The sequence below is a fragment of the Mustela lutreola genome, chromosome 3 (genome assembly GCF_030435805.1).
Source record: "Mustela lutreola isolate mMusLut2 chromosome 3, mMusLut2.pri, whole genome shotgun sequence".
NCBI lineage: Eukaryota > Metazoa > Chordata > Mammalia > Carnivora > Mustelidae > Mustela > Mustela lutreola.
Window position 1 is genome coordinate 170,967,996 of NC_081292.1, and position 20,594 is coordinate 170,988,589.

General features: G+C 41.7%; 1 protein-coding gene across 4 annotated transcripts in view; it reads right to left on the reverse strand.

The window, feature by feature from the left end:
- GIGYF2 (GRB10 interacting GYF protein 2) overlaps positions 1-20,594 on the reverse strand; it is a 150,315-nt gene continuing 129,721 nt past the window's right edge. For all 4 annotated transcript variants that reach the window (XM_059167700.1, XM_059167699.1, XM_059167696.1 and 1 more), the window contains 7 exons: positions 16,418-16,540; positions 13,117-13,320; positions 12,788-12,993; positions 11,440-11,594; positions 9,678-9,877; positions 7,165-7,312; positions 1-1,841 (listed from right to left, as the gene is read on the reverse strand). In XM_059167700.1, coding sequence (XP_059023683.1) covers positions 1,774-1,841; positions 7,165-7,312; positions 9,678-9,877; positions 11,440-11,594; positions 12,788-12,993; positions 13,117-13,320; positions 16,418-16,540 — 1,104 coding nt within the window. In that variant the 3' untranslated portion in view covers positions 1-1,773. The remainder of the gene's footprint in view (positions 1,842-7,164; positions 7,313-9,677; positions 9,878-11,439; positions 11,595-12,787; positions 12,994-13,116; positions 13,321-16,417; positions 16,541-20,594) is intronic.

Genomic DNA, 20,594 nt, shown 5'->3' on the forward strand with positions numbered 1-20,594 from the left:
TCAGACAGAATACCACCATGTTTTATTTAAGTTCTTTTTTATTTTCCTCCACACTGGCAAAAGTTCCGAGGGAGCTTAAAGTTTTGTAAACATTTTAACTATCCCTCTTTCCCCACCCCCCACTTTTGAATTTACAAAGCAAAGGAGAGCAGGAGTCCCAACTTTTAATGGTTCCCCATCTCCTCATGCTATTTGATCCAAAAACTATATACAAGTTTGTAGCAGTCTCTGTATAGTTATTGTACATGTCTGGGAGGGAGGGAGGCAAGAAGGGATAGGGAGAATGGAGATCCAAAAGAATAAAAATAGAAACCAAATATAATCAGCCAAAACCAAAATGCTCTCAGAGCAACTCCAGCCTTCTTCAGGCAATGATGACAGAAAGGAAAGGTGCTCTACCAGGAGCCACCCGAACCACAGCACTTCTCACACAGGGACGGATGGTCCAATGGCTCCAGACCAAAGTGTGATTGGCAATTCCAGGTGATGTTCTGCGGGGGTTGGGGGAGGCAGGAAGAGTACTGGTTTATAAATAGGGCTTGAATACATTTATGACTGAAGTGAAGGGGTATTAGGAGGCCATGATCAGAAGCCAGAACCAGGCTTCTCTCCCCCATTCTCTCCCATCCCCTCCATCCCACTGCATTCTCCTGTGTAGTGGTTTCCATGGATGAAGGTCTTAAAGATGGTTAGGTTTTGTATGTTTTTCTTTTCAGAAAAGGCAAGCAACTTGCCATTCTAGAATCTTTAAACAAAACCTTTTGGGGTCACAGCAAGACACACACGCAATGCTCTGAAGAACCAGATGAAATTCCGGGCTTTTATCAGAAGCAAAAGTTTATCCCTATCCAAAATGAAATTATACAAATTCATACATATGGTAAAGATCCTAGCTGCCTCTTAAACGAGACAAATTTTCAGCAGAAAGGCCCAAAACAAACTGGTCCTAGTCCTCTGAAGTAAAAATATTTATGGGAAAAATCAGTTTTTGTAAGAAAGGAAAAATTAAAGAGTAAGTCCTTCTCCCAGGCCATAGGGTTTCCTTTGTCCAATAAGGTTGGAGAATGCCAGGGGAGAAGTCAGCTTGCTTGGAAGTCACTATCTAATGAAAAAAATGAATCCTTTCTCTGAAAGGATGCTCAGAAAGAACAGGTGAGGGGTGTGCAACATCAAACCAATCCAATCTAAACTCCACCCCACTCAGGGCCTCTTTGATGCAATCCCAAAGTTAGTAGTGGCAATGCAGCTGTCAGACTGGGGGCGCTCTGACTGTCTTGTTGGATACTCAAGTCACAGTCCATGGCATGGTATTGCTGGCCAATGTCTGTTACCATTAACTCTCTTCATGATTGCACCAGTTAGACCCCTTACCCTTATGGGGGGTTAAAAAGAACAACAACATAGAAGGGGAAAAAGTGACATAAGAAAGTAAATAGCTATTGGCAGATCCCAACATACTTTCTGGGACACAGTAGATGAAATCACGGCACAGTAAACAGATGCTGCCCAAAATCAGCCTTGTTGGGGAGTAATCCCAACTGCCACCCCCAAGACACAGGGTCCGGTCCACTTATCTACAGTCTGAGATGCTCACCAACAAAAACAGTTTAAAGAATCTTGGACACAAAGGGCTAGAAGAAAAAGCCTGAGATGATCGGTTCTGTGATTTGTTGCAGAGTGATAAAGAGTAAATGGTGAGTAAGTGTTGTGTCCAAAGGTGGAGAATCCATGGTCAGCAGAGAGGAGAAGGAAGGCCAGTCCACTGGCAGGTGCTCAGTAGTCATCCAAAGTCTCGATTTCACCCATATTGAGTCGCTCTGATGAAGCATTGACTGAAAACCCTGCAGGGAAAAATTGGCAATAAGTGACCACATCCAGACAACCATGGGGCTCCAATTCCGGACACTGGGCTGGAAGAGAAGTCTCTCATGTTTTAGCATACCACAGATACACTAAAAAAAGGAAGGAAGGATGGATAAAGGTCAAAGAGCAGTATTCTGCTCTTCTAAAGAGAGATTCTTTGTTTTTATTTATTTCTTAGGGTTCTGGTATAATTTAAGAATGGAGGGGAAAAAAAGAATTCCAAACTAGTACGTTAGAGATTCCTGAGAAGAATCTGGGCTGTGAGCACATGTTAAGGCCAAGTGAGGCTGGCTAGTGGGGAACGTTCATTCGGGAGGTGAATCTTAACAGAGATGGGGACAGGCGAGGGGAGGAATAACACATACCAAATACTCTGCAACTACCTGACCAGATGACTGTGAAATCTAAGTGGAAGTAACACTACTTCAGTCCCCCTCACTACTGGGACTACCTCCCCACCCCACCCCCCGAGGTTAAAAACCTTTTCAAAGTTTCAGCCAAAAGCTTTTGCTATTCGAGGGCAGAAGGCTTCATGGAAGATCCTCACAGCCCTCAGATGTTTTCTCACAGGGTAGACCACACAAAAAGATTCAAGTACTTTGTTCAATTCAACCTATTGTAAGTAGGCTTGCAAAAGGAAAGGATTTCAGTTAGCCATACTGATAAACCAAAATGGAATCTAGTTTAGAGAAAGCAGGTTCAGCATCCCCACTGAAGGCAAGAGCAGTAGTCACAAACACTACTAACGTTCTGAAAACCTAATCCCATCAGCCCCGTGTATGCAATTTTTCTATTAACTCCACAATCAAAGATTGATAAATAGTATTAACAGGGGGCACCTGGGTGGCTCTGTGGGTTAAAGCCTCTGCTTTCGGCTCAGGTCACAATCCCAGAGTCTTGGGATCGAGCCCCACATCGGGCTCTCTACTCAGCAGGGAGCCTGCTTCCCCCTCTCTGCCTGCCTCTCTGCCTACTTGTGATCTCTCTCAGTCAAATAAATAAATAAAATCTTAAAAAAAAAAACAAACAGTATTAATAGGGCTTCCTTGGAATGAGGAAAAAGAGCTTTCAGTTCACCCACCCTGAACAAAATCTCAAACTGTTTTAACTGCTATTTGAATATCAAAAAAGTAAACAGGCAAAGCTCTCCTGTCTAAAAGCAGTTAGCGTTACTTGTGTTCTGTCCCCTCTATTTGTTCTTTAATGTTCAAGTTTTCAAACAAAGACACATTTTAAATGTACCAATAATAAAAAAAAGTCTTACATAATAAAAATAGCTTAATTATATTATATTCTTGACTCAAAATATCATGATTTGAAAACATAAACATGACTATTTATTAACCAAGGAAGCTGTGGTTCAAGCTGCTTACAAGGCTTCAGGCGAGGAGAGGCCAGGGCTCCAAACCCCAGCCTCAGCTCTGCCCATCAACAGCACTGCCACAACCCACAAGACCTTTTCCCTCGAAAATAACAAAAGGCTTAGTGTCCCTATTTGTAAATAACAATTTAATTAGCTAAGTATTAAAACTTAAAGACCAGGACGCCTGGGTGGCTCAGTTCGTTAAGCGGCTGCCTCCTGCTCAGGTCATGATCCCAGCGTCCTGGGATTGAGTCCCACATCAGGCTCCTTGTTCTGCAGGGAGCCTGCTTCTCCCTCTGCCACTCTGTCTGCCTGTGCTCGCTCTCTCTCTCTCTCTGACAAATAAATAAATAAAATTTAAAAAAAAAAAAAAAACACATATTAAAAAAAAAAACCCCAAACCAAAAAAAACCCTTAAAGACCAAACAGCCTATGAAATGAGCTATTACTCTTCTGAAGCAGGGTTTTGACTTCACATGTATCTCAGGAATAGATGAACTATGATAAAAACAAGCTATATGTGATAAAAGCAGAAATGTAATAAACACACACACACGGGGCACCTGGGTGGCTAAGCTGGTTAAGAATCTGCCTTCTGCTCAGGTCATGAACCCAGGATCCTGGGACTGAGTCCCAGGCTCCCTGCTCAGCAGAATCTGCTTCTCCCTCGTCCTCTGCTCATGCTCTCGCAAATAAATAAAACCTTAAACACACACACACATACAATTTAATTTTAATCATGGAAAAACAGGAAAAAACCAGCAGCCTGGGGCCAAAAAAGGGAAAAAAAGGTACTTGTTCATGACTACAGTATGTTGCTTACTGGGCTAAGTCTTTAAGCAGACACAGTCTCACTGACGGGTCATAAAACCCAGAAAGGTAGGCACATCTACTCCACATCTGACAGAAGGGAAAGCTCTGGGATACCACAAAGTCCAAAGCATTACAAAGGAGGATTTAAGCCCACTCTGCCTGGCTCTAAAGACTACTTTCTGCTAGGATCAGAACTGACTACAACTCACTTGCATGATTTCTTAAGGTTGAGAGACTGTAAAGTATGACTGGGGAAAATGCCATTGTGTGTGGATTATTATCATATCCAAGTAACAGATACTGGTTCACAAGGGCACCTCGTAGCTCTAAAAACTACAGAAGACACAGCACAATGGAGGTAATGGATCATTATAACATGCCTGGGCCTCTCTGATGGTCTGTTCTAGACGCAAAGTTCTCCCTTGATCAGTGACTACCTTTCTCAATTGGATGCTTTTGGATCAAATTAGAACTGTCTCATTCTGTGCACGGTGAACTGTGACTGATGGGCATTTACTAATTTTTCTCAATCTGTAAATCAATTAAAAATAGTAATAAGTGGAAATGAGTAGGTAAAGGGCAGAAGTTAGTAATTATCAGGGGCGCCTGGGTGGCTCAGTGCGTTAAAACCTCTGTCTTCGGCTCAGGTCATGATCTCAGGGTCCTGGGATTGAGGCCTGCATTGGGCTTTCTGCTCAGCAGGGAGCCTGCTTCCCTCTCTCTCTGCCTGCCTCTCTGCCTACTTGTGATCTCTGTCAAATAAATAAAATCTTTAAAAAGAAAAAAAAAAAAAAGGCTAGTAATTATCAGAGGAATTTTCAGAGAGAGATTTAGCTGAGTAGAAATTTTCATTAAAAAGTCCACACTTACATAAGAGAGCTTTCTAAACACTGATGAACTTTTACTCCCTTTTCCCATATATGCATTTTTTCTGCTCCTTCAACATATATAAATTCCTTAAACTCTATTCCTAAAATAAGTTCTCATTTCCCTGAAGAGTGTTTTCTTTTTATTTATTTTTTAAGATTTTATTTATTTATTTCATAGAGACACAGCGAAAGAGGGAACACAAGCAGGGCAAGTGAGAAAGGGAGAAGCAGGCTTCCGGCTGAGCAGGGAGCTGGATGTAGGGCTCGATCCCAGGATGCTGGGATCATGATCTGAGCCTAAGGCAGACACCCAAGGACTGAGCCACCCAGATGCCCCCTGAAGAGTGTTCCTTTCTTTCTGGTGTCTGCAATAGGGGTAGAGTCAGATTGAATATTTAATTCAAAAAGCTTCACACCTCACTTTCAGTGACAGCCTACCCTTCTAGTGTCACAGCTGAAGAGCAACAAGGGCTTCTTGTCTAGAACCCACACCCAGAATTTCAGGGACACTTGTAAATCTATAGTCATCCACTTCTGTCAAAACTGGGTAAAATGTTAGACTGTTTCATCTACTCTTAACAGAAATTTCAGAGACAGGCAAAATAAACAAATAAATAAATAAAGTACAATTCTGAGGCAGAAGAAAATAGAATTTCACCAGATTGTTCTCTGTACCTAAGCCAGCTTTCAGGCCTCAGTTCCAAAGGGCAATCCCCAAAGTTAGGTTTTTGTTTGTTTGTTTTTAAGATTTATTTATTTGACAGACAGAGAGACAGTGAGAGAGGGAACACAAACTGGGGGAGTGGGAGAGGCAGAAACAGGCTCCCTGCTGAGCAAGGAAGCCTGATGCAGGGCTCGATCCCAGGACCCTGAGCAGATGCCTAATGACTGAGCCATCCAGGTGCCCCCAAAGTTAGGTTTCTATTACGGACACTTTGTTTTCTCCAGAGTACAAAAACCCAGGAGGGAAAGCAGGGACCCTCCTGAGGGCAGGGCAGGATGGCAATCCCCCTCTTGCTGTGCGTGTGCGCTCTCCTCTTTCACGAGGGTATCTCCACTTGAAGTTTCATAGGCATTTCACACTGACCCACCCACCTCACCTCAACTCCGTATCATCACCCCATAAGCCTGTTCCACTTTCCAGGGCTCATCCTTTAAGCAAATGGAAACACCACCCATCTTGCTGTCCAAACCGTTCCATTCCCCTTGCCCTGCCAATTCAGTCCCCTAAGTTTCTGAACCCCATCTAACTCCTCTCCATCTCTACTGCCCAAATCCCTGTTCTCCAGGCCACTAGGATCTTTTACCTGGTCTATACTTCAGCCTCCTAACCACTCTGCCTCCTGCCTGGGCCAACATCCCAACCTGCTGTCTTCGCCAATATAATCATTCTACTCCAGACAGCATGGTTATTAATACTCTACTTTACATTCATAAACAGAGAATCATTTTAATTTCATCATTGTCTGTGAGGCTGTTAGGCCAATTGAAGAAACACAAACAGCCTGCAACTGCTTTGCCTAGACTGTTTATTATTCCAGAAATACCACTGTCGGTCCTTCCCACCAGTCTTTCAAAGCCCCAATTCTGGTGTCACCATTTCCATGAAGCTGTCTTGTGTGAAGACTCTGGTTCTCAATGCTAGACGAGAATAGTTATGGCTAACAGAAGAGTGGAAAGAAAACAGGCCTCCTCTGAAATCCCAGCCCCACTGCTGAACAGCTGTGTTGGAAACTTTGGAAAATGTTCTAAACCCTCGGGGCTTTGGTTTACTCTTTGGTAAACTGAAACATGATCTCATAATGCAGAGTGACTCTGAAAATCATAAGTATATATACACATATATAATGGATATCAGCAAGTATTAGTGGTTTGAATACCTGACTGGATTTATAGTCAGTTTCTATACAAATCAGCATTTAAATTTTTACAACTTTTCCTTTTCTCCATTAGCATTATTTTCCAATTAAACTGAAAGGCCTTCTAGGGAAATTTGTATTGTATCTGAAACAATTCTTCAAAGTTTAAAGTGCCACACAATTTAAGTCATTACTTTTCTTGTTCCCTACAGCATATGCAGCATCGCTCTTGCACTGATGTGCCCAGTAAATATTACTTATTTAAATGGTTTTAAAAATTAATTTTGTATAAGAAATATTTCCCTTTATCATAAACATTCCACTAGGAGACTCACATATAATACTGCTATAACCTGCTCCCCTCGAACACCCAGCTGAGACTTTAGGCTTTGCTCACCTAATAAACTGGGATCTGCTCGGACCATCTTCTGTTTTTTCTTCTTCTTGCCACTTTGTACAGCCTCAAAATTGGATTGTTGGTTGTTGCTTTGATTGGTCTGAAATACTGAATGGAGTGCACTGTGGTTCATTCCCCACACAGAGTCCTGTGAGATAAGATGTTACAACTGAGGTTACACAGAGGATGCAAGTGTGGCGCACTCTAAGAAAATGACTGATTGGCTGTCACCTTACCAAGTATGAGATTAAAAACAGAAGATCCCACCATGGATTCTGGTAATAACGAAACCATGAAGAGTCCCCTGAGTTACCCTTTCCCTTCATTTAGATTCAGATATCACATTTAAGCTCTGGGCCTCCAAAAGGCCCATCCTGGTAGCTCCAGGTTTTCATCCCAGCGGCGACACAGCTGTCAAAACCTCTCTGGTAGGGGCGCCTGGGTGGTTCAATGGGTTAAGACCTCTGCCTTTGGCTCAGGTCACAGTCCCAGGATCCTGGGACCAAGCCCCGCATCAGGCTCTCTGCTCGGCAGGGAGCCTGCTTCGTCCTCTCTCTTTCCGTCTGCCTCTCTGCCTGATTGTGATCTCTGTCAAATAAATAAATAAAATCTTTAAAAAAAAAAAAAAAACAAACCCTCTCTGGTATACAGAGAGTCCATACCATCCACTAGGAAATTAGATATACAGCAAATAATCACAAACAGACCTCTGTACTCCAACAATCCACACCCCTCACCTACCAAAGCATATGGTTCCTCTGTCTCTGAGCCCCCCGACAGAAAGAACAGGATGCAGACTAGCTGGTAGCATGTTACCAAACAAAATCACAATATGTACTTTATTCCTGTTGGCAATCCTAGAAGAGATCTGGTCCCTAAATATCCATACACTTTCTACCAACTGTTCCAACTATGAAACAGTCTACCAGACATTCACACTTACCGGCTGCTCTTATTAGAGCAATTCATTTTAAACTGAGATCCGATTCAATGAGTTGGTTGAAGGCACAGGTAGTGGCAGTGGGGGATGAGGAGGAAGAATAGAGAAAGCACTGTGGAAGGACAAGGCTGGCTACATGTGCATGTGCATTCACAGTGGGCCCCAACTTCCAATTTCCCAGCACACGGGGCAGTCATTTCACAAACGTAAAGAAGTTTCTATATTACTATACAATGTCTTCCCTTCTGATTCTTTATTTTTCCTAGTGCTGTTTCTATTGACATCTTTCACTTAATCCCTATTAGTCCATCTTCCCAAATGGATTTTAAATGCCATGTACTTGGCTGTATCTTTTATATCCTCAGAACTGACTGATATAACAAAAATTATCTCTAGCAGAATTATAGAACTAAAGGATATAAATCATCTTAAGCTCTTTGTGTGCCTTGCCACTTCATCCTTCAGAAAACTTGTATAACTGATCCTCATTATTCACAATTCCATATATGCAAATTCACTTACTGGCTATAATTTACATGTAACCCCAAAATCAAAACTTGTGAAACATTTATGGCTTTCCTGAACACCGAGCTGCTAAAATGTGAGTTGCCTAAGGAACACATTCTCAGCTGAGGTGGAACAGGGGAGTATTCTGCCTTCTTGTCTCAGTTCTCATACAGTAAAGGAGCATCTTTTTCAGTCTCCATAGTGTCCTGATGTTCACATTTTATGCTTGTTCGTGTTGTCACTGTTTAAAATAGCCCCCAAGAAGGGCGCCTGGGTGGCTCGGTAAGTTAAGCATCTGTTTTTGGCTCAGGTCATGATCTCAGGGTCCTGGGATCAAGCATTGAGTTGGGCTCCCTGCTCAGAGTGGGGTCTGCTTCTCCCTCTGCCTCACCCTGCTCTCTCTCTCTCTCTCATGCGTAAGCTCTAATAAATAAACAAAATCTAAAAAATAAAATGGTTCCCAAGTATTAAGTGTTGTCTGGTGTTCCAAAAAGGTTGTAACATGCCTTAGGGAGAAAATGCATATGCTAGATAAGCTTCACTCAGGGGTCGGCTCTAGTGCTGCTGGCCATGAGTTCAATGTTAAGGAATCAACAATATATTAAATAAGGCATCTTAAAGAGAAACACGAATAAAACAAAGTAATATATTGACCAGCTGACAAAAATGTTGTGATCAGAGGTTCCAGAAATCTAATTGGGTGTTTTCCCTGGAGCAATAGTTCAGTATTCACTAATTCAGCTGTAGGTGTTAACTTTTCAAAAAAATGTATGGGTCTGTGACAAGTTGGAATTAGCAATATGACTGAGTGAGGCACATACACAAACCAAGGAAAATGCAACTAGTATGCCTAACAGAGAATGATTATGTTTGCTATCTGGGAAATTCACAAAGGTCTCTGGACCTGCCATTTGAAAATATCAAATATACCACATTTTAAGAAGCTACGGTCATCTGATGTACAAAAATGGTATCTTTTGTTTTAATTTTCATTTCTTTGGCCGTCCAGTACTGCGAGGTCTTACTACTCACTCGCAGGGGCACAGCGCCAACCAGTGCCTCGTACCTGCTGCTGCTGCTGCTGCTGCTGTTGCTGCTGTTGCTGCTGCTGCTGCTGCCGCTGGCTGGCTTTCTGTTTGGCACGGCGCTCGAGGAACTGCTTGGCAAACTCCTTGGCCTCAGAGGTATCTCCTAAATAGGCCCTAATATAATCGTGGACCTCATAAGGAGATTCTACTTCTTTCAGGAAAGAAACAAAAGTAGGAACTGCAATGTGAGAGGGGAGAAGACATAAAGAGTAACAATGAAATATCACATGCAAAGAATCAGTGTCAGTTTTTAAAACACTGTCACACCTACTGCCAACTGTACTGATGCAAATGGGGAAGGTATGCAGCTACTGTGTTAAATACTCTTTAATCTACTCTGTGGGGCGGGGTGGGGTGGAAGCACTGTCATTGTAATGCCCCAAATTACCTCAAGTAGCACAGAGTCAAACAAAGATGTATCACGCATGTTTAGTTTCACTAAATGTTACGCTGGTAAAAGCCATATGTTACGTTGAGACTAGAACAACTGCTTGTCTAAGACTTATCTGGAAATTCATTCTTTCTTTCCTTAAATTCAGTCAATATTTATTAAGTGCCATGATGTGTGTCAGGCACCATGACAGATACTAACAATACAGCCACACTCTCCAGGAACTTTCACTTCACTGAGCTAATGTTCAGAGAGGAATCAAGTGGAACGTGCAAGCAGTGTGGTGCAGCAGAAAAAGCACAAGTATCAGAATTAGACAGACATGGGTTAAAATACTGACTCTGAAATTTGCTCGCTGTGTGACCTTGATGAGTTATTTAACCATCTGAGCCTCTGTTTCCTAATTTATAAAATGGGGATAATAGCACCTACATTGCAAAGGCATCTTATGAAGTTACCGCAAAAATTAAAGAACTGGAGTAACATATGCTAACTGCTGGAAAGTGCCTAGCACAAAATAGCTGCTTAATGAATGGTAGCTGGTCATTATTCACTATTATTTATTATATTTCCCCTGGCTCTTTCAGACCGTACAATATTGTTATAATGCTGCAAAGGAACTCTTCTATTCCTTTACTATTCCATTTTGAAAAGATCCTTGATTTTAGTTAAGACACTGTAGGTGGATGAATTCAAATTAGCCGATCAGTTATAGGAAATCTGGATCTTCCACACTAAGCTTACTAGTCTCTAGTTCAAATATTTGGGGTCAGAGCAGGGATTCACTTCCATCTAAGGCAGAGAATTTTCTTTGTGATCAGTAATAACTAGCAAGTTTTTCTTCAAATTGTGCTGGAACCTTTTCACTTCCACTAACTGGTCCTAGTTTCATTGTGCATAAAATAAGTCTACTTGCCCTGGCACATGATTCCCACCCGCCCCCAAGGCAGGATGGGAATGATCTCATATCACCTCAGCCTTCTCGTGTCCAGGATGACCTCTGTCTCCACCATGAGTTACCTTTCTTTGGACTTGGCCTGGCTGGCAACGTCCCCCATAAAATGACCTGTATGGAATTATGAACTCCTCTGTCCTGAACATTATTAAGATAGCTTGAGACACCAGACACCATTTACTTTTTGGCAATGACTGAGAACCTATTTGAACACAATATTACAGGACTTTTCTCACAAGTAGTATTTGAAGGGTCAAGTTCTTATGGTAGGTCTAGGATTGGACCTCCATTAGCTTTCACCTCCTGATTTTTGGCCCATCGTTCCAATTTGTCGACCTCTTTGTGGGTCCTGCTCTGCCATTTCACATGCTGGGTTTCCCTCCCCAATTCTTACCATCCAAGTTATTTGCCGTATTAAGGGCATGAAGCATCTGTTCACACCACTGGGTAAATCCATCTTGGGCTTTATTTACTCCCTGAAAGAGCTTCAGCAACTTTTCTTCTTCTTCTACTTTCTTATTCTGCCGGTTAGACACACCTACAGATTTACTAAAGCAAAACAATAGGGCGATATTATATTCCCAGAAACTGTTACTATATGATTATACTACAACACCATAAACAGATAACATCTTGGCAACACTGGATGGCTGTCTGTCAGTTATCCAATGCTTGGGTCCAAAAACGAATTAAAAAATAAATAAAAGCTTCAAATATTTCGATTGGGGACGGGGAGCTCAATACCCTCTTATAATCTAGTCTCAGCTAATACATTCTCATTTGTGAAGACAGGGCTTCTTGCCAGAGAAATGATTAAATTCTTCCTATGTGCCCTTTGGTGAGTTTTTAAATTTTGCTAAGCCTCAGTTTACTCATCTGTAAAATGGTACTAATACTTCTTTGGGTTACCACAAGGAATAAAAATACTGTATGCAAAAGCCTAGAGCACAGTGCCTGGCAAAGATGCTCAGTAAGCTGACGGTTGTTTATTGAGTCCTATTCTTAATACTTTAGACCCTCAAACAAGAAGAAACAATCTGACAATACTACCATTTATTAAGTAGTTACTATGTGCCAGGCACTTCACTAACTACTTTGTATGCATTCATTTAATCTGTACAACTACACCCATGAAGTCATCATTATCTTCATTTTACAGATGAGGGAACTGAGGCTCAAAGAGGTTCCCTCTTGCCCAAGGTCACACAGGTCACACAGCTAATAAGTGGCAGTGCTGGGAACTGAGTTCATATATTTATCATTAAAACCCATGTTCATTCATTAACACTGCATACTGAAGAAAGAAAAGACAAAGCTGAAGTGTAACTAATTTATCATAAAATAATAGGTTTAAGGTCATTAGAGAGGTGTTTATAATACTCACTATAGTCTAGCTAACTTAAAAATACAAATTTATAAAGAAAAATGCTAAGATCTAGAGAGTATCTTGGAGAAATGTTCAAAAACAACAAAAATATACTATTCCTAGTATTTATTAAGTAGTTACCATGTGACAGGCAATGGACTAAGTGCCCAGCAGTACAAAGAGCCCCTAGTAATAGCACAGATATGTTTCCATGGGGAAGAAAACAATCACCAAACTACAACCTCCCATGCTTAGACATAGATGAAAATAGACAAAAACTAAATAACTATCTTTTCCTCCCACCCAATATCCCACTCCCCACATGCCCCGTCCCCCAACCCTCCAAGAAGCATAGGTTTCATCATTTGAGCCCTACCTGAGACTGGCGTTGTTTTTATTTTTATTTGTAGAATTCCTAGGTCCCACCTCTTTCACTGCATCATCCCAGAATCCCATGTTGGAGTTTTTAGTGTCAGCATTACTCCAGATACTACTGACTAGGTCAGATGTCCACTGGTTAGGGGGACCAGTATTTATAGAGCCCCAAACAGAATTCCCAATGCTGGTGTGCAGGTTGGAATGCTGTTAAAGAGACAAATGACTCAGTTAACAATACTGAAAAGAGAAAAAGAGAGTCCACCAAAGTCAGAAAAGAGAACTTCTTACACCAATCCATATAGTGAGTGCTTAGGAAGATGGACCCACCGTATTATTCCGGGCTCTGTTTGGTTGCTGGTGCTGCTGTTGCTGCTGCTTCTGCATCTGCCTAGCTTCTTCCTGCTGGATCTCCAGGAGAGACTTCGCAGTGCCTGCAGGTTTGCTGACATTCCCCCAGCCAGAGAGCTTCTGCTGTTGCTGCTGCTGCTGCTGCTGGAGAGCTTTCATCAGTTCCCTCTGCTGGCGCCTTTGCTGTTGCACAACAATAGGAGCTAGCTTAAGATTCTGGTTTTCAAAAGCATTAGTTACTCCTGTTTGGTATAGTAAATGGAATGCATATACATAAGAGCTACACAAAATTAAGACACTCTGCAGGGTTAGCCACTTTGCTGCAAATAAGGATGTCAACTGCCAGAGGTACTAAAAAGTACCTCTAAAAAGATCAAACTAAATTGATCAGACTAAAAAAAGATCAGACTAAAAAGTTCAAACACAGAATTACTTTTTAAAAATTAAGCAGGACTTTCGGTTAGGCATAGAAATGAAATACATATGAATTTCCTAAAGCCCTACCAAAATGAAAGGGGGAAAAAATTATACACACACACACACACACACACACACACACACACACACACACACTGTTAAAAACGATACACCCATAAGGACAAAAGGAATAGAATAGATCCTAAAAGCTGAAAAGCACACAAATACTGATACCCAACGGATACCAGTAAGTTGAAACCTAAGTAAAGGAAGCTCAGAAAGAGGCAGATTCATCTAGAAAACTCCGTAATTACAAGTATGGGTAAGAGAGAATAAACTGCCCGAAAAGTCTAAAAGTAACAGGAAGACCCCAGACTGCCTTTGCAACCCGATGCAGTTGGGCAGCTATCTCTTCCTCTCCCTAACAGGAAACTCAAACATCCCTCTTTAGAGAGACTGAGCCAGAATGGTGATCATTCTGTGGGGAAGCTGACCACCCAGCACAGAAGAATACACCTACAGATGTGAAAAGATGGGAGGACTCCCCAACGCAATAGCCCTGCCAGAAATCATTACAGCGAAGCCCATCAAGGTGTTGTATATACAGAACCTTTAATCCTATATATGAACAACAGCCCAGGATCAACAAACATTTGACTTGAACTTCTAAGATGAAAGCCAAAGACCAAATTAAAAAAATGAAATTCACTGGAAAAAGAAACAAGAGAAGGGAAAATGGTGACTAGCTTTCAAAAAAAATATTAGTAAGTAGGGGTGCCTGGGTGGCTCAGAGAGTTAAGCCTCTGCCTTCGGCACAGGTCATGATCTCAGGGTCCTGGGATTGAGCCCCACGTCGGGCTCTCTGCTCAGTGGGGAGCCTGCTTTCCTTCCTCTCTCTCTGCCTGCCTCTCTGCCTACCTGTGATCTCTGTCAAATAAATAAAATCTTTTTTAAAAAATTAGTAATTTTAGAGAGGTAAGATGTGAATTCAATGAAAAAGAGGCGATACAAAGAAACACTAACAAACTAAGGACTCAGAGAAATTTCTAGTAAGATCACATACATTACAGTTCAATAGAAAAATTGAAACAGAAGATTGAGGAAATGCTTCCAGCAAAAAAGGTAAAAAGAAAAAAAAAAGTAAAATGACACAGATTAAAAATAGGAGAAAGCATGAAAAAAATAAACATCAGTCCAGGAGCGCACCATGCATATGGCAGTAATTTGAGAAAACAGAACAGCTGTGCAGCAACCTAAGACCATCCAGACTTGAACAGGTTAGGCAGTCATAGAAACGGTACTTCCAGGAAAAGAATGAAACACAATTATTTTAGGTTTCCCTACATGAGAAATATCTACTGAGTAGCATTTTCTACCTTTTGAAGAGTGTAGGAAAAATCTAACAGTTCAAAGAGAATCTAATGAAAATACAAATGAGGTGATCATTCACTTTTTAAAAAAGATTTTATTTATTTATTAGAGAGAGAGAGAGAGAGAGTGCGAGCGCGAGAGAGAGGCGTGCACCAGCAGGGGGAGCAGCAGGCAGAGGGAGAGGGAGAAGCAGACTCCCCGCCAAGCAGGGAAGCCCTGCACTGGGCTCTGTCCCAGGAACCTGGGATCATGACCTGAGCTAAGGGCACACAACTGACTGAGCCACCCAGGCACCCTGAGGTGATCATTCACTTCTGACAAACATGAACCAGACAAGACCCGGGATTCCAACTCATGACCACTAGTATGTTTTTCAAACAGCGGACACCTGAAATATTGGAACAATTTTTAGTCTTGAAGGGAACAGATATACCCTTCTCTGCATCTACTTGTTGATAATCTTTTAGAAAAGAAATGATTTCAGAGAAAGCGGTCTTTTTAGAGGGTGGGAAATAAGGTGATTAAGGTGAAGAAACAGTATCACCCACTGGTAAGGTCCAGCACACCACACGGTGAATATGTACAGACAACTCCCCCTTCTGTTTGTGCAACCATGACCTTCAGTGAACCACACCACCCAGATTCAAAAATGACAACTTCCCTTCTCTAACAAACTGACTGCTCTGCCTCAACTCACAGCCACATAACACACTTTCTGCAGGACTCTGCTACCTCATGAAATCTTTTCAAGAGACCTTCCCAGATCACACTACCTAAAAGTAGACAATCAATCACTACCAGCAGTTTTTATCCATCTCCCCTCAACCCGAGGGCACACTTTATAAAAGCAGAGAATTTCATCTGTCTTAGACTCAGCCATATCCTCTGACTGTAATTGAGCAGGTGTTAGCAAGTATGTGATGGATAGATGGACAGATGAATTAATATGGCACCTTATTGGCATGCTGAACCAAACCATTTTACTTATTCATTTCTTCTCTGTCAAGAACTGTATTCTTCCTTTTCCCCCCTTTAGTCCACTCTTTTATATCCTTCTTATCCTAATGATAATAGGTTATAGACTTACAAGCAGAGAGACTTTATTTCCATCATATTTAAGTTTTTAAAGCTGGTCAGAAAACCCAATATCCTTAGGGAAAAAAAAATGTATTTGGCACCCTAAAATCAAATTTATAAGAAGGATATCTGCATAAAAACCAAAATTCTGAAAAACCCATGACACTTTTTTACTTACGAGCTACTTCCTCAAGAACTACAACAAAATGTTTAAGGTAAATGAACATTCATGTTACCTTATCTTAATGTTATTCCTATTATACGCTAAAAAGTTTAATAATGAACATCCAATTCAGATACACAGCAATTCTGACGATAACCATGATCTTTACTAACCCTCACCCATAATGTACACCAACCATTCTGGAAGACTGTTTAATGAGACCACTTTTACTTTTAGAATTTTAAAATTTACCTCTTCTCGAAGCTGCCGTTCTCGTTCCTCTTCTAGTTTTTGGATTTCAGCCAATGACAGCGTTGCCTGGGACTGACACGCGGTTGTATTGGACTGCTGGCCCCACGTGGAAGAAGAGGGAAGCTAACAAAAAAGGAAGGCAGAAGAGCTTGTGAGGAAATGTGCTCAGGAAACAGAGGAAATACTGCACATTTATGTACAGGCAGAACATTCATGTTTCCTTCAACTCCGCTGACAACATTCAAATTTCTTCCTGCAATCCTTTGCATTTTAGAATTCTCTCAGTTTGTTTTTAAAACTTTTTTGTCACTAGAGGCTCCTGGGTGGCTCAGTTGGTTAAGCGTCTGCCTTTGGCCCAGGTCATAATCCCAGGGTCCTGGGATCAAGCCCCCATAAGACTCCCTGCTCACAGGGAGCCTGTTTCTCCCTCTCCCTCTGCTCCTCCTACCCACTCGTGCTCTCACGGTCTCTCAAATAAATAAATAAAATCTTAAAAGAAATAAAATAAAACTTTTAAGGCACCTAGGTGGCTCAGTTGGTTAAGCATCTGCCTTCAGCCCAGGTCATGATCCCAGGGTCTTGGGATAGAGTCCCACATTGGGCTCTCTGCCTAGCGGGGAGTCTGCATTCTCCCTCTGCCCCTCCCCTCACTTGTGTTCAACCTCTCTCTCTCTCTCTTTCTCTCTCTCTCATAAATAAATAAATCTTTTTAAAAAAATAAATGAATAGGGGCGCCTGGGTGGCTCAGTGGGGTAAAGCCTCTGCCTTTGGCTCAGGTCATGATCCCGGAGTCCTGGGATTGAGCCCGCGTCGGGCTCTCTGCTCCGCAGGAAGCCTGCTTCCTTCCCTCTCTCTCTCTGCCTGCCTCTCTGCCTACTTGTGATTCCTCTCTCTCTGTCAAATAAAATCTTTTTAATAAATAAATAAATAAATAATGAATAAATAAATGATTTTTTGGTCACTCTCCCAAACCTAAGATTATTTTGGAACTTAAAATATACACAATAGGGGGCGCCTGGGTGGCTCAGTGGGTTAAGCCTCTGTCTTCTGCTCAGGTCATGATCTCAGGGTTCTGGAATCCTCGGAGCGGAGAGCTCGGCATCAGGCTCTCTGCTCAGCAGGAATCCTGCTTCCACCTCTCTCTCTGCCTGCCTCTCTGCCTACTTGTGATCTCTCTCTCTTTCTCTGTCAAATAAATAAATAAAATATTTAAAAAATATATATATACACAGAATACATTTTTATTTGATCTACCATTTTGGGATTACAAATTTGTTACATCCAGCACCAACATATACAGCAATATACAGACATAAAGAGAAAGAAGTAAACAGAAGAATCACTAAATTCTTAATCCAAGGAGGCAATAAAGGACAGGATATGCTCCTTTCTAATGAAAGGCTGAAGGATAAGATTTCTGAAGGCAAAGTCAAGGTGGGGAGCTAATGGAAGATGCCAGGCATAGTTTTTAATCAGTCTTTAATGAAAAAGAGTCACTGTTCACCAGGCTGTAGCTTCTAGTCATGAGGACTAAGCTGTTTTTAATCAATAAATTCTATTTTTTTCTACCCTTTAAAATATTGACTAAAATAAAGTATAAATATTTGGGTCCTGAATACTTTTAAGTTCTCAAATGTCTGATGATTCTAATGGAATCTCTTGGTCTTTCCGGCCAGAAAAAGATACACTTGATTTCTGAAACATCCTGTGGCCCTTACAAAAATAACAAACCCAAATCTAACACAACTTGAAATATGTTTAATAAAAAAAAATAAACGAACATGGATCGAACAAAATGCCAAAGCCCAAAGAAGAATGGCTCTATAGCTGAAATCTCTAAACCAGAGCGGACTGGATAAGGGCACAAACAGTTTAAACTGTCACTGATATTACCAAATGACTACTGATATTATCTTCAGCACTACAGAACATCATCAATCCTTAACACCTGGGGGCTAATACAATAAGCAGTATGTCCATTTCTCTCAAAATGCACCCGTGCTATAATGAGGGAGAGGTGAGAAGGGAAGCTGAGAGAGAAAGACTGGGGACTAGGTAGGCAAAGTCAAGCATAAATGAACTCATATTATCCACAGGAAATGACACACTGGAAGGCGATGTCAAGATCAAATAAGGCAGCAGATCTCAAACCTGGAAGCATCACCTGGGAGGACCTGTAAAAACATATGTGTGTTGGCCCCTTACTCAGTGAATCAGAAGATCCAAAGGTGAGGCCAGAGAATTTGTACGCTTTTTAATTCTGACGCAGACATTCAGCCAGGCGCTCCCAATGCTGTCTAAACGCCCAGTAGATGTCTCACCCTAGACTACCCTAGGAAACGACCCCCAGTCCTCTTCAGAACCTTAGTCAGCAGCAGGAAGAGATGCACCTTTCTCCCCTGAAAATGACTCCTTCCTTTTTCAGGCACCTCAGAGATCTTTCCCACTGCTATGCCAAAATATACTTTAATGTACTCTATGCTCATGACTCACAGGACTGCTCTTTGCAATAATGCAGAACAAATCTGTTTTCCTCACGGTACAGACAAATGTCTGCAGATAGCTATCATTTTCCTTAAGTCTTATTTGTACATAGAAAGTAATACCCCATCATTCCGTAAATACTGCCTCAGGACATTTTCCAATTCAACCAACATCCTGTACTGCCCAAAGAACTGCAGTTTATCAATCATACTTTTTAGAACAACTTCATTCCCAAGTCAGAAACAAATAGGGAGTTTGGCACATTCTGTATCCCCTGAATGCCTAATATCCTTCAGTGATTTAAGAAAATTTACTATTTTTTTCTGCCATCATATTGCCACCTTACTTTTCAGCACTATTTATTATTTTGAAAAACAACTGTTATACTAATATGACAGCACGAGGTGCTGCTCTGTACGTCCCTTTCCCCAGCGAAACTGGTGAAAATTATTTTTCAAAAAATTACTTAAAGCCTCTGGAAATGAACAGAAGGGAATATAGCAAAAGCAGAATTTTTCTTTAAGAAAACCTGCTAAAACTCTTTGAGAATTGAGAGTCTGTGGTACTTGTACCAAGATCTACTCTCAACTCCCAATTCAACCAGACCAAAACTTCACTCCAGAACAGTGTAGCTAAGAACAGAGGCCTCTCTCTCCCTGTCAGCTACCAGTCAATGGGCTGGCTTCCCACAAAGAGCACAACAACAGCATTTCCCATCCTGGCTACAGCCACCTGTTGCAAAGGTTAAGTTCCAGGCAAGTACTGCTGAGAAGTGAGGGATGATCCCTTCTTATGCCTAGCCTCCAACTTGTGGGGTGAAAACTACCCTGAGCACAGTACTACTGGGACTACTAGGGCCCTGGGTGCCACTGCCCTAGCTTAAAAGGTCACCATGCCACCGGGAGAGGCAAGCCAAGAAAATCTGAGGCTACTGCTCCTCCCTCAAGGGCTCAATTTCTAAGCAGGAGTGCCACTGAGAAAAGCACACCACTGTTGCCAGTGCCAGAGCTGTGACTCAGAGGTTTTTGCCTTGGGGTGGAGGTGAGAGAAACAGATTGGACTATGGTTCCTAAAGGAACTGACTTTATTTGTGACAGCGTATGGACAATGAGGAGTCCAAGCCAAAGGGCACTTTTAAAAGCAGTACAGCCTGGGTGAAAAGCAATTAGGAGATTGGTAGATTAACCTCAGAAGAGGGTAAACTGCAGGTGCCAACTTGGTCTCAGAGAACCAAGAAAAGAGCTGGAAGAAGTTCTAAGGTCAGAACCAATCTCAAAAACAGTCTTCAGGAATTATCTCTTCAAAGAAGCCTGAATTTGACTGGATCAGTCTGTGAAGCAATCTGTGCTCCAGGGCACTTCTGAGAACAGTAGAGCAATTCAGGTAGCAACTAGTGGAAGTTAATAGCAACACGAAAAAAAAGATAATCAAAAACAGTCCTGCCAAAAACAGTGATCTGAGAGTGATTGTGGGCAAACCCAATGATGCGCCTTGCAGCCAAGCAGCAAGCAGCGGCAGAGGGCTCCCTGTAAGGGAGGTAGGGAGACACTGGGGCTTCACTAAACTAATCCAATCAGTCACAAGAAAATCATGATGGGGCATGTATGACCAGTAACTACCATGTGTTATCAAAAAATTCTAGTTTCCAACAAAATATTAGGAGACATGTAAAATAACAACAAAGAATGGATTA